We start from the raw sequence: 12,729 nt of genomic DNA on the forward strand, positions 1-12,729 counted from the left end.
CCCAGTCTACCTAAGACGCACTGCTGAAGGAACAGTATTATGTTTGATATTGATAATCAAAAGCCGAGTTACTTATAATGTCTTGGAGCCCTTAATTTCCCCCATTAACATTTACCAAGGGCCTACGATGTACCATGATTCTAACCATCTTACCTGTCCTGACTCATTTCATCTCTAACAGCCCTACCTATTATTAGCCCATTTCCCAGGGAACATGCATATGGCTAGTGAGGGTCAGAACTGGGATTTGAACCCGGATTGTCTGGTGCTAGGACCCATACTTTTCTTTTTTAGTTGTACATGGACACAATACCTTGATTTTATTTCTTTATTTTTATGTGGTGCTGAGGATCGAACCCAGTGCCTCACACGTGCTAGGCAAGCATTTTACCACTGAGCTACAGCCCCAGCCCTAGAACTCATACTCTTGCCACATCATGCTGGATGCTGGGAAAGCCAACACCTGTGCTTAGGGAAGTGCTTTCTGAAACCTGGACAGTGCTGTGCTCACCAGGACTGCTTCTCACCTGGGTCTCTGTGCACAAATTGGCCCTGCAGCCGGCCCCAGTCACCCTCTATCCATCACTGGTTTTCCATTTCCAGCAGGAGCAGAGGAGGAAAACGAAAACAATAGGCCAGGCAGAGAGAAAGCCTAAGCCAGCTGGGTTTTTGCTGGTGCTGATCCAGGCTACTTCCCCTCCTGCCCCAGCTCAGATGGTGAAAGGAACAGGGATGAAGATTCTCTGGGGGTTTCGCTTGCCTTCTGAGTTCTTTCATCACCCAGGAATCAAGAGTTGGCCAGCTCCCTGCCCCTACCTCCCTCATTGTCCCCCAGGCTCCGAATGAGCCTGTCTTATTTCCTACTCTGCTCTGAGGGCCTCCTGGTCTGCCTCCCTGAGCAACCAGTCTTCTTAACTGGAAAGACGTAGAGCAGTTCCCCATTTTAGTCCCCTGCCCCTGGGCCCTTTCTGAGAGTTCTGTTGTACAGTTTGCCCTGAAGCCCTCAGCATGGAGGAGAGGGAACAGGTGAACAGTTTTCAAAGGCTGTAGCTCCAGAAAAACCTCAGCATGCAGTAGGAACTGAGTAAGTATTAGTGGAAGGAATTGTGAACTGGGAGAAAAGGGGGGTGAGGTGAAAGAGGTCATTAGCCATAGACAGAGGCAAAACAAGCCCACAGGTCAGCAACTCCCCAGACAGGCTCACCTTTGCTGGGACTGGGCCTGGGTGCTTCTGGGGTTCCAAAGGTGGGCCTCCTTCCCATCCTTTGTCTCTTGGCCACCACCACTGGGGCGGGCCTGGAGAAGATAGGCAATTATATATTTCGCATAGTCGTTGGACTGCCTTGAATAGGCAAGCTGGCCTCGTGCCCTCTCTCCCTGAGGATTCACAGATCAGAGGGCTGCGTCTGTCCTGTCCCCTGCTGCAGAGCGCTGCAACAGAAAAATTCTGAGCAATCGAAGTCTCTCTCGCAGTCCTCAGATAGACCCAGCAGAAGGCCTCCCTTGGGAGAACAGGCCCCTGTTTAACCACGCTGAGATCCAGGCGAATCTCTCTGGTGGTATTTGTCCCATTTTTTTTTTTTTTTAAGTGGAAATGGAGTTTGACTGCTAAACCCTGCTTCTTTCTAAATGCAAAGACTATTGGAAAAAAAAATCTCTGTCCCCATCTGTAGAAGGGGATGGCACTGAAGTTTAACCTCAGGGGATCTCTTGTGGCACTGTTAGTCTGGATTTGCCACTGTCACGTTGATGCCCCTGTCTTCCTATCATACTTGCAATGACTCTGAGGGTAGGCCAGCCTCTGGCAAACCCTAGATGCAGGGCACAAGGACCTTTCAGCCCCTGGCCACAGTGTCCCCCAATACCTTAGAATGGTGATAGATGTCTGGCTGCCCTTGTAGTGGGGTGGGGGGTGTTCTTTCTGCATAGACTGGCAGGCAAGGAGCAAGGAGGGCTGACCTTGACAAGCTAGAAACTGTAGCCTCTGAAGCCCATGAAGGCAGAGAGGGCTTGGCTCCTGGTTCCAGGGCACTCCTCTCCAGCAGGCCAAGAAGGAGTTAACTCCAAGGAGGACCCGGGATTCTCCTAGACTGGAGGCCAGTGCCCAGCTTTGCTCTGCCAACCCCGGGAAGAAGTCCTGGGATCTGTAGTTTGTGCCACCACCCACCCCTGGCCTGCCTGTTTATCAACACAGCCTGGCAGACTACAGTTCCCAGAAACCTGCAGAGGCTAGGCTTTGGGGGAAGGGGTGGGGTGTGAGGCTCGGTGATGGCAGGAGAGGAGAGGGAGGAGGTGGGGAGAGAACCCAATTCACCCCCTTCCTTTTTAATTCTTTCTCCTGGTGTGTGTGCTCCACCGCCCGAACTAATCCCCCAAATCCGGTCTCCTAAGCCGCAGCTGCTTCCCTTCGCAGTGATGAATGGCTCGGGGAGGGAAGGTGAATTCATATTTTAATTACTGAGGCGCGGTGCTCGGGGCGCAGGGGAGGGGGCGGAGGGCTCAGCATTGTTCCTGAGGCATTGAGGGCGCCCCTCCCTGGGTCACTTCTCCTGCCCTTTACCTGGGGTAGGGGGTGCTGGTGGGGGTGGGGGCGGGGGCATCTTGGCCTGAAGCTCCTCTGGTTCTTGAGCCTTGTGGGCTGAGGACTAGGAGGACAATTTTCCTCTCACTTGTCAGAGGATTCCTGGCATGTCCCAACACTTTGTGAATCTCTTCCTACCCTCCACCTCCACTGCCACCCACTTGGATGGAGGACATTGCCAAAATTCGAGTCGCTGAGGAGTTTGAGGTCTGCAAGCCCGGGAGCCCTGTCTTGGGAGTGTCTTCTTAGTTCTTCCATGTTTCCTGCGGTCTCCCATTCACTGTCCTTTTTTGCCCGAGGTGCTAGAGTTAGAGGACTCCTGGGGGTGTGGCAGGGAGAGGTGCAGCCTAGGGAACGAGGAAATGGGCAAGCTGGGAGCTTGGGGAACCCCCAGTGGGGATGGGAGGGTGGATGCCTGGTGGCTTGGCATCGCATCTGCTGGGCTCCCACACAGCTGGCTGGACCCAGAAGTGTCTATGCCCTCAGACCCCAGACCATCTTGGACCCATGCTGGGGAAAAGCCAGAGAGTAAGATGGAGAAGGAACCAGGGCCAACAGCTTGCAGTCAGCAAGGCCACTGTGGAATAGGGGGAGGCTGGTCCACTGTCCACTGCCTCCTTCCTGCCCTGGGTTTCTGGGGACTGCTTTTCAATTCCTCAGCCCCTCCCGGATGTGGACATGGACCAGGAGGGTGGGAGGGGAGTTCCCAGCAGGAGCGCAGATGAGTGGGGAGTGTTCCAGAGGCTAGAAGAGGAGGGTCATCAGGACCTGACTTCTCCAGGGAGCCTCCAGCTGGTGCTGGAGCACACTGCCAAGTGTGAGGGACAAAGGCAGAGGAGGGAGCCACCGAACCCCTGCCTGGGCAAAGCAGAGAGCCGAGACCACAGCCCTGCCCGAGGGCTCCCCAGGTACTTGTTGGTGGGGGTGCTGAGGGAGGAGAGGTGGGGCCCACAGTAGGCAGGGACGTGGATGTGAGATGGGATTCTCTCCCCATGTGTCCCCCACTTCAGGGACTAGCCTGGCGACCTTTGTGCCAATGACAGAACCCAGGTTGCCTTCAGGGCTTGGAGTGGGACTTGCAGTGAGGCCCCTGCAGGCCTAGGGGACAAGGGGGGAGCATTGGAAATCCAAGGTCTGGGCAGAAGGACCAGGCCCTGTGTCAACACTCCGGCTTGGGGAACAAGGACCCAGAATCCCACGGAGGCAGCCAGCCTCTGACTCTGGGAGCCAGGTTGCAGCCCTGAGCCCCGCTGCTCAGGGCTTCCTTCCACTCTCCTTCCCTTTGATGGGAAAGTCCTGGTTCTTTCTGGCCCTTCCCAGCCTTCCTTACAGGGTGGGCTGAGCCAAGGACTCAGGATTCTGGTCCTGTCCCTCCTTCAGGGAGCAATAGTCACTTAAGGAGGTATATTTTGCTGTTTTGAAGAAAGAGCGGGCATTGGAGAGGACCTGGGGGAAGAGGGACAAAGACCTCCATATCCTGGGGCCAGAGACCCTGCACTGCACCCAGACTTGGGGGAGGGCATGATGGTCAAAGCTACTTGCCAGGTTTTTATTTATTTATTTATTTTATTTGGTGCCAGGGATTGAACCCAGGGACGCTTACCCACTGAGCCACATCCCAGCCCTTCTTAAAAGATTTTCTTTAGAGACCAGGGTCTTGCTGAGTTGTTGGGGCTTCACTAAATTGCTGAGGCTGGCTTTGAACTTGCGATCCTCTTGCCTCAGCCTCCCAAGCTGCTGGGAGTATAGATGTGCACCACTGCATGCTGGTTTTAGATGTGAGTTCCTCCCCCAGATCGTCTGTGTTATACTGTGGGTTGCTCCATATATTTTTCTGTAATCTTGGGGTATTTTGTTGACAGTGTCCTTGACCTATACCTCTGGCATGGAAGTGTATGCATTACAATTACTGATGGCAAGAGAAGCCTCTTGCTCTCCCTCTCCCTTCTTCCTGCCAAGGCTAGGATTCCCAGTGCCCTTCTAGTCCCTTAGATTTAGGGTCTGAATGTTAACCTCAAGTAACCTCATGACACACTGAAGTGAGGAAATGAAGGGCCAGAGAGGTACAGCTACTTGCCCAGGGTGACACAGCATTCCAGCGTCAAAGTCAAGAATAACGTAGGCCACTTAAGCTCCAGCTCAGATCCCTATCTCTCTAGGTTTGTCATGGGAGGGATCCAGAGATAGCTGCAGTAGATGAATCTAGAAATATTGTAGTTGTGTCTCGGCATTGTCTATATATATCCCAGAGATTGCTCTCTGCTCACTATATATACTCCACCAGAGTGGGTGCGTAAATGGTGCTGGAAAGCAGGTTATTAAATAACAGCCTACCTACCCGTGCTGACTCAAGCTGGGCCTCCTGCCCACCCAGCTGGCCATTGGAAACGCATTGCACCTATTAATTACAGCTATTAGCTGTATTACCAGGATGCTGAGAGGGAGAGGGAGGGAGGGAGGGAAATATCCTGACAGGACCCAGCTCCGCAGCAGGCACTGTGCTTGGTGGGGATCTCTGCTGTCTGGAGAAGCTGAAGAATTTGGCCAAAGGGATAAGATTGGCCAGACTTGGGGAGGTGTCCAGAGAGCCACCACCTGGGTCAGGCCAAATTTCTCAGGGACAGTGGAGCCCCTTTGCATGTGGGCCTCAAATTTGGAGCCAGGGCATCCCTGCTGGTGAAGGGAGGTCCCGCCTGCATCCTCTTTCCAAACCCCTCTGACAGCCCCTTTAAGCCTCGTTCACCCACTTGCTGCCAGCATTCTTCTTAGAGAGAGGAGACTCCCAGCAGACCCAGAATGCCATGCAGGTGTCCTGCCTGAACTGGCTCCTCTGCTCCCCCCACAGGGTCCACTGCACAGGATGGGCAGAGAGGTGAATGGGGGGAATGTGCAGAGGGTGCAGCTAGGGAAACCAGAGTACGAGCCTGGAGAAAGGGGCACCCTCAAGGACTGAACTGACCTCCCATCCCCAGCCATGCTCTTGCAGAGTGGCCCCTGCCTGGCTCCTGGGCCAAGCACCATGTGAGTCAGAGGTGGAGCCCAGTGTGCCCAACCAGGGCAAGTCCAGCTCAGCCTGTGCCTCAGACTGACTTTGTTTTGTTTTGTTTTTTTGGTACCAGGGACTAAACTCAGGGACACTTAACCACTGATCCATATCCCCAGCTCCTTTCTGTGTTTTATTTAGAAACAGGGTCTCGCTGAGTTGCTTAGGGCCTCGATAGGTTGCTGAGGCTGGCTTTGAACTGGGCTTCCTCCCGCCTCAGCCTCCTGAGCTTCTGGGATTCCAGGCATCTGCCACCAAGCACCTGGCTCAGACTGACTTTTGGACTAGGAAAGAAAGGAGGTCTTTCCCTTTCGTTTTGAGCCCCCAACCCCTTTGCCCAACCTATGTCCTAAATAAAAATAGCCTATTGACTAAAAGAACTGGCTTTGCTGTCTGTTCTCTGCATGGCGAGTTGGGGGTGCGTGTTACTCTAGGCAGTGAAAGGACGCGTGTTCTGTTTCCTATAGATTTCCCTAAGGGTGTCAGACAGCTTGGGTCTGTTAAGGAAGGGAGGAGTCCGTGAATCAGTTCCAGGCGACAAAGTAGAATCTGCTGGAGTTTCTTCAAGCTCCCCAAAGTCCCACATTTGGATCATCGGATGTGCAACCTAAAGGAGCAAGCCGACCCCTCCCCATCTTGAACCTGTGTGAGATGGCACAGGCCAGAGCTTATTTTGAGCCCATTGTTTCCTATTGCACAACCACAGGTGTGTGGTGACAGGAGAGGCAGAGGGTGGGGACAGCGGGCAGTAGCTGGGCTTTCTCTTGGATGACATCAGCTCCAGGTGGATCAGGAAACAGATATTTCAAAGAGGTGGTGATCTGGTGGCTTGACTCTCCCCCAGCTGGTGTGAGAGGGATCTGGGCAGCTTGGCGAGTCCCAAGGGTTCTGGGAACATTAACCCCAGCTCGCTTCTCTCTTCCTGCCTCTCTCCTGCCCCCTTCCCTGCTGCCTTCCCTACAGATCTTCTCTGGTGAGCGTCCCCCAGCCTGGCCCAGGGCATGCCCCAGTTCACTTTTGCCTGCTTCTGTGGCCTCCACGGCTTCTGCAAGATGAAGAGGAAGAAGGAGGACATTCACAGAGAGCGGGAAACAGCGGTGTGAGCAGAGCCAGGGCCCCTTTGTCACTCCCTAGCAGGTTCCGGGCCTGAAGCTGCCCACTGCTGCTGAAGCGGGCAGCAGGAAGCATCTTGCATCATGATTGAGCTGCTGCTCCTCTCTCTCTGCTTGGCCAGACTCTAACCTGAGGGCATCCGCCTCCTAAATGCCTCCTGGGCATCCTCATGCCCACACCCAGTTGCTTTCAATCTTCAGACCTCCCTGGAGAGAGGTCTCCACTGGACAAAGGGAGACCAGGACCTTCCACTTGCCTTGCAGACACTGAAAAGCCCCAGGGAGGCCACGGAGTAGAGATTCTCTCCTGCCCTGAAAGCTCTGGGGACTTTTCTCAGAATAACCTTCCTGGGAGGGACACTCTGCCTTGGATGAGGAGAGCTGATACTCAATAGGAAACTCCAGCAAAGAACCACCCAGCAGCCCTGTGGACCCTGGTTGAGGGCTAAGGCTTGTCTGGTACTTGGAGGTATGAAATGACCACCTCCAAGTCAGCATGGGGTCTCTGTGGGGACCCCAGGACCTGGGGCTGCAGCATTGGTGAGAGATGAATCCTTCCCGGCTCCTTCCCAATGTCCTCCTGGGCCATGTGGACCAGGCCTGAGGTGGAGGGTAGAGCTGGACACAGAGGCCGGGCAGCAGTGACCCTGCTCTCTCTCTGTCCAGCACAAGGCAGTCTTTCTGTGCTTTGGCCCTGACCCACCCACTTCCCTGAGGCCTGTGCCTCCCTGGCAGCAGCACAGATGTGGACGGACCTGCCTCCCAGGCACTGATCCCCTTCTCAGGGACTGTCTACCAGGGGCCAGACTGTGGGCCCCTTTGCTGGACTAAGCTGTGACTCCCATTTATTCCATCTCCCTGCCTCACCCTGCCTTTCTGTTCTCAAGAGCCATGGGGGGCGGGGATGCTGACATGTGGTGCCTTCAGGGGAAACTTAGGGTCGGGGGAACCTCTTGGACTTCCCTTGACTTTTCCCCTCATTGTCCCACCCATCAACCCTCTGGCACTGTTTCCGACACCCCTTCCCCAGCTCATTTCCTGGAGGTAGGAGACAAAAGAAAACCCTTCCCCTTTCCTCCCTCTCTTTCCCTCTTTTCCCTCATTCTTTCTTCTCGCCCTCCCTCCTTGCCTCTCCGCCCCTTTGGTCATCATGCCTGGACCTGGTGCTGTGGGGGGCTCATGGACAAGAAAGCCAGTGACAGAGACCCTCTAAGCAGATTCTGTTGCTTCAGCAGACCCGCTGCCATCTTCAGGGGACGACCAGCGCAGGACCCATCACATCCCCACCAGCATCCAGAGACAGATAAGCAGGTGGCCTGGTGTGGGAGGTCAGGGCCGAAGGGCCGAAGGAGCACTGCACTCCCCTTTCCCTGGAACGTGGGAGGACAGAGGCCTCTGCAGAACCTGGCAGCCTTGGCCTGCCCAGCCCACGCCCACACTCGGGCATTTCCTGGGCTCTGGGCAGATTTGGTGGGATCAAGGTTGTCTTGGTGAGGCCGCAGCGCAGCTTAAGAGTTCTTTCCTCCATCCTCCAACCCCCTCCTTTGCCCCTGCCTCCCAGCCCCAGCCCGCGACAATCTGTTATTTCCTTTTATATCCAAAGAATTATAAACAGAAGTCCTTCCCTCAAGCTAACAGCAAGATTCAGCAGTAAAGGCCAGTGGGGTCACAAGGGACAGAAGAACACCTACCTGGTTCTTTTCTTTTTTTTTTTTTAATATTTATTTTTTGGTGTAGATGGACACAACACAATGCATTTTATTTTTATGTGGTGCTGAGGATTGAACCCGGGTCCCGTCCGTGCTAGGTGAGCGTTCTACCGCTGAGCCACAATCCCAGCCCCCTCCCTGGTTCTTTGTCCTCATGGACAGAAGAGGCTTTGGGTCAAGCAAAGACCTGGGCAGCAAAGCTTTCAGGGGGCTATCTTGATGCAGAAGCCAGACAGCCTGCCCCTGAGAGCATGTGTCCCTAGCGTGGCCCACATGGCTGCAGCCCTGGAGAAACCACTCCTATGATGGTGGAGGATGAAATCGTATCCCCACCACTGAGAGGTGTTGGGTGTTGTGTCCTAACCACATGGGCTCACCCCCAGGAAAGGTCAGGAGAGTGGAGAACGCAGGCTGGTGGGGGAGGTGGCATGGAGCAGCTCTCCCTGGTGCACCCAGCAGTCCTTGGCCAGGATCACAGCTGCAGGAGTTTGGCTGGGTGCCTATGCAGAGCCGCTGCCCCTAGGAGAACGCCCTTGGCCGAGGAGGGACTCTGGATATCTTGGACTCCTGCTATGGGAACACGGTGGGGTCCCAAGGCCAAGGTATTCTGAGTGTGGGCCTAGCGGGCACCTGCCCATAGCTGTCCTTGACCTTCAAGCTGGTCAGGGCCAAGGCACAGCAGCTCCTAGCAGCCACCACCTTATTTTTTCCCTGTTGAGTCCTCAGGGAAAGGGCAACTTTGCTCCTCGGGATCTTGGGGAACAGTCTAGAAACCTGTACCCACCTCTATGCCCTTGGGTGAGCCCAGGGCAGGTAAAACCCAAAAAGGCTGAAGCGGCCCAGCGCCTGCGTGCTGAGCTACTGACTTCTAGCCCAGGCTCCTCTGCCCTGTTCCTTCTGGGATGGGCCTGGTGGCCTTGTTTCCTGCCCTGCAGAGTCTCACTCCTTCCCAGGGATTTAGTTGGATAATTTTGCCCTTTCCATTTCAAACTCCCTCTATTCCCTGCTCAAGGGAAGGCCAATCCATGGTCCTTCCCAGACTCTACTTGAGCTGGGGCCACTGAGCTCTTAGGGTGAGGCTCAGGCATGTGGGTATAGAGTTCTCCAAGTGAGTCCTCCTCAAAGAAGAGTGGGGGGCCTTAGTGTTCCCCATCTCTAAAGGGAAACTTCCCATGCCCATAACCCCGTTGAGCTGTGTACTGTTAAATGTAGGAAAACAAGTGTGAACAGTGCTTGGGATCCTTGTGATTGAGTGTTTTCTGGGACCCTGGCCCATGAGCCCCAAGGGGCCTCTTGTCTTAAGTTGAATTCTTTATTAGAATGTCATTTCCTTCTCTACTCCCAGGGAGAGACTTTTTGAATGTAGCCAATGGGTCCATAGAAATATAAATGGAGAGTATTTTTTTGGGGGGGGGGGGCAATAATTTAACTAACAGTGGGAGACAGAGGGCCAGGAGCTGGGAGTCAGGTCTCCTGGGTTCCACTTCTTTTTGAACATTAGTCTAGTCAAGCCTTGTGTTTGGGACACAGTTTTCTCAACTGTAAAGGTGACTGCCCTCATATCCTCAAAGCCCCTTCTCAGTCCAGAGTTTTGGAGTTCTGGGTACTGAGCATCAGTGAGGCTCGAGGCCATGGGATCAGAAGGGCTGCAGGGATCCTGTTCTACAGTGGATGTTCTCTGCACAGATGGCCAATATGTGGGGAGGGTGGGCCAAAGATATGGCAGATCTGAGAAATGCTGGGCAAGTGAGAGGGAAAGCCGAATCACCCAGAGATTTTGCTAGAATGTACCCCCAGCGGGGTCCAGAACCCTTCCTTTCTATAGCCAGGTCCAAGGGAATAAGTCTGCTGGCCCATACTCTGACTACAATATACCATTTGTGCTGTCTTCTCTTTCCCTCCCTTGCTTTCCTCCTACAGATGCTCAGGAGATTTAGAAGATATCTCAAGGGCCTGTTCCCTGCCCCAGTAGGTAACCCCTGTTAGGGATTCCCCTTACACAGATGACCATGAGCCCATCTTTAAGCTGATGGAACCCCCCATCTCATCACTTACCTTCTGCAAGGGGAAGCACCTCAGGCTGAAATTTGTTCCTTGCACAAGACTGAATGTGCACGGTGCCCAGTGTTGGAGCGTGTGCTGGCAATGGGGTGCACTGCACTCATGACGGTCTTTGGAATGGAGAGCCGCAACTCCCAGTGCTCCTCTGTGGCTGGCTTCAATCCACAGCAAATTGCTTCCACTCTCCCAACCTCCTCCATAAAAGGAAGAGCCACTATTCCCGCTCCCTACCTCATGGGAAGGCACACACTACACGGGCACATTGTGTCAGATGTGTCCAGATATGACTTGAACTTTTGGAGACGGACTTGGTTCACAATCATGAAGACAGGCTGTTATCTGAGAAGGGAATCTCGAAATGGCTGTGTCCAGTGGACTCCTGGCAGCCTGGTCCACAAGAACCAGAATCTGTTCCCAAGGAATGAACACTCTTCCTGACATCATCCTGTTCCCAGTACAAACAGCTCCCCAAGTCCAGGTTGCTAAACACCCTAGGGCCAGGGTGTCTGGCTTGTTAGAGTACCTTTCACCCACCTCGGGCCATCCACTGTGCCAGGGTTGTCTGGTCAGTCCTGCCTGGGGCCCCTTCTCCAAATTCCCCTGGGTCTGAACCATACACCTGGAAGAGGAAACAAACCCTGTCTTTTCATGGGGAAGCCCAGGTGGTGAGACCACCCAGCAGGACAGGAGGTGGGAGCTGCCCAGGCCATCCCTGGAGGAACTCTTAATGCTCAGGAAGAAATTCCCAAATCCAGGAACCCCCAAGTCTGGGTCATCTGGGCTCTGGCAGAAAGCCCCAGGGTCTGGAATTCAAGGGTTTTCCTATTGGGCTATTGGGCTGTCTCCCCATCTGGGGTAGCCCTCTCTCCTCTCTCAGCTCATTCCAGTGTTCCATCTGAGGGGCGGAGGAAGGTGGGAGGGGGAGATGGCAGGACCCAGACAGATCCTCAGGACTCTCCCAGCCTCTGTTGCCATGGCAATGCTGCTATTTTTATCCCGTTGTTCATGATGCTCAAAGCTCTGACTTTCTGTTCCAGAGAGGCCAGGCTGCCTTCTGCCCTCATCCCCCAACACAGCACCTTCTCCCAGAGGCCTGAGAGGAGCGAAGTGATAAGGAAAGTCACCCCTCAGGCAGGGGCATCTGCTCGGGGGTTTGCCCCTGCACTATGGAGCCTCTGGTTTACCACCTGGCTTCGGTACCCAGTTCATGCTTTCTGGGCAATCAAAACTCCGTGGTCGCCTGGGAAGCCGTGCCCAAACCCTATGGTCACCTGGGAGGCTGCTGCCGAGGGACTAGGAAGAGCCACTATTGAGGGTCTTTTTCTCGCCTGATCATGACTGAGCCTGCTGCCCTTCTGGGGAAAACCAGACCCGGTTCTGAGGAATATCCTGTGGTGTGAGCCAAGCTCTGGTCTCCTGCAAAGGAAAAAAAAACTAAGTTTGGTTAATTCACAGTCAGATCTTTGCGGGGGCATCTAAACCCCACCAAAAAACTAGGGCTAGGACAAATAGCTTCATGTCTTTGTCCAGTTTTTCTGGCCAAAACAGGGCAGCATATATTCTCTAGGCTGGAAAGCAGACTCCCCCTATTCAGCTACTTCCTTCAGGAGCCTAAGATCCCCCTATCCTACTCCAAGATGCTGGGGATCAATCCCAGAGCCTTGCACATGCTAGGCAAGTGCTCTGCCAGTGAGCTACATCCCCTTCCTGAAGCTGTTGGGGTTTTGTCTTGTTTTGGTACTGGGGATTGAACCCAGGGGTGTGCTACTACTGAGCTACATACCCACCTCTTTTATTTTGAGACAAGGTCTAAGTTGTCCATGCTGGCCTTGAACTTAGGATCCTCCTGTCTCAGCCTCCCAAAGAAGGAGGATTATAGGCATGCACCACTGAGCCAGCCTTTTTTCATTTCTTTCTTTTTTTTTTTTTTTTTTAATGTGGTGCTGGGGATTGAACCCAGGACCTCATAGATGCTAGGCAAGCACTCTACCACTGAGCCATATCCCCAGGCTGAGCCTGAGGTCTTGTGGAAGCTCTTAAAGTCAGGGCTTAATGAAAAAGACTTAGAGTTGTTCTCCCTATCTATTCTCCCTGGCCCACCATTTGGTCCTCTTCCTGTCCCCCATCTTCACTGCAGTGGCAGTAGCCCCCTGAGAGAGTCCATGGTGCTAATGTTCCTCACCTATATGCTTCTAAGTAGATCGGTTAGGTTTGAACCCAGCA

General features: G+C 53.9%; 1 protein-coding gene across 1 annotated transcript; it reads left to right on the forward strand.

Annotated features, from left to right (window-relative positions):
* Positions 1–6,625: 6,625 nt before the first annotated feature.
* Positions 6,626–6,727, forward strand: Blacat1 (BLACAT1 overlapping LEMD1 locus). The gene has a single exon (XM_076831624.1). The coding sequence runs from the start codon at positions 6,626–6,628 to the stop codon at positions 6,725–6,727; it is 102 nt and encodes a 33-aa protein (XP_076687739.1).
* Positions 6,728–12,729: the final 6,002 nt, after the last annotated feature.

The sequence above is a fragment of the Callospermophilus lateralis genome, chromosome 13 (assembly GCF_048772815.1).
Source record: "Callospermophilus lateralis isolate mCalLat2 chromosome 13, mCalLat2.hap1, whole genome shotgun sequence".
NCBI classification, from domain to species: domain Eukaryota; kingdom Metazoa; phylum Chordata; class Mammalia; order Rodentia; family Sciuridae; genus Callospermophilus; species Callospermophilus lateralis.

Excerpts from the sequence above, each read along its gene's own strand:
- Blacat1 (XM_076831624.1), top strand. The coding sequence starts at position 6,626 with ATGCCCCAGTTCACTTTTGCCTGCTTCTGTGGCCTCCACGGCTTCTGC.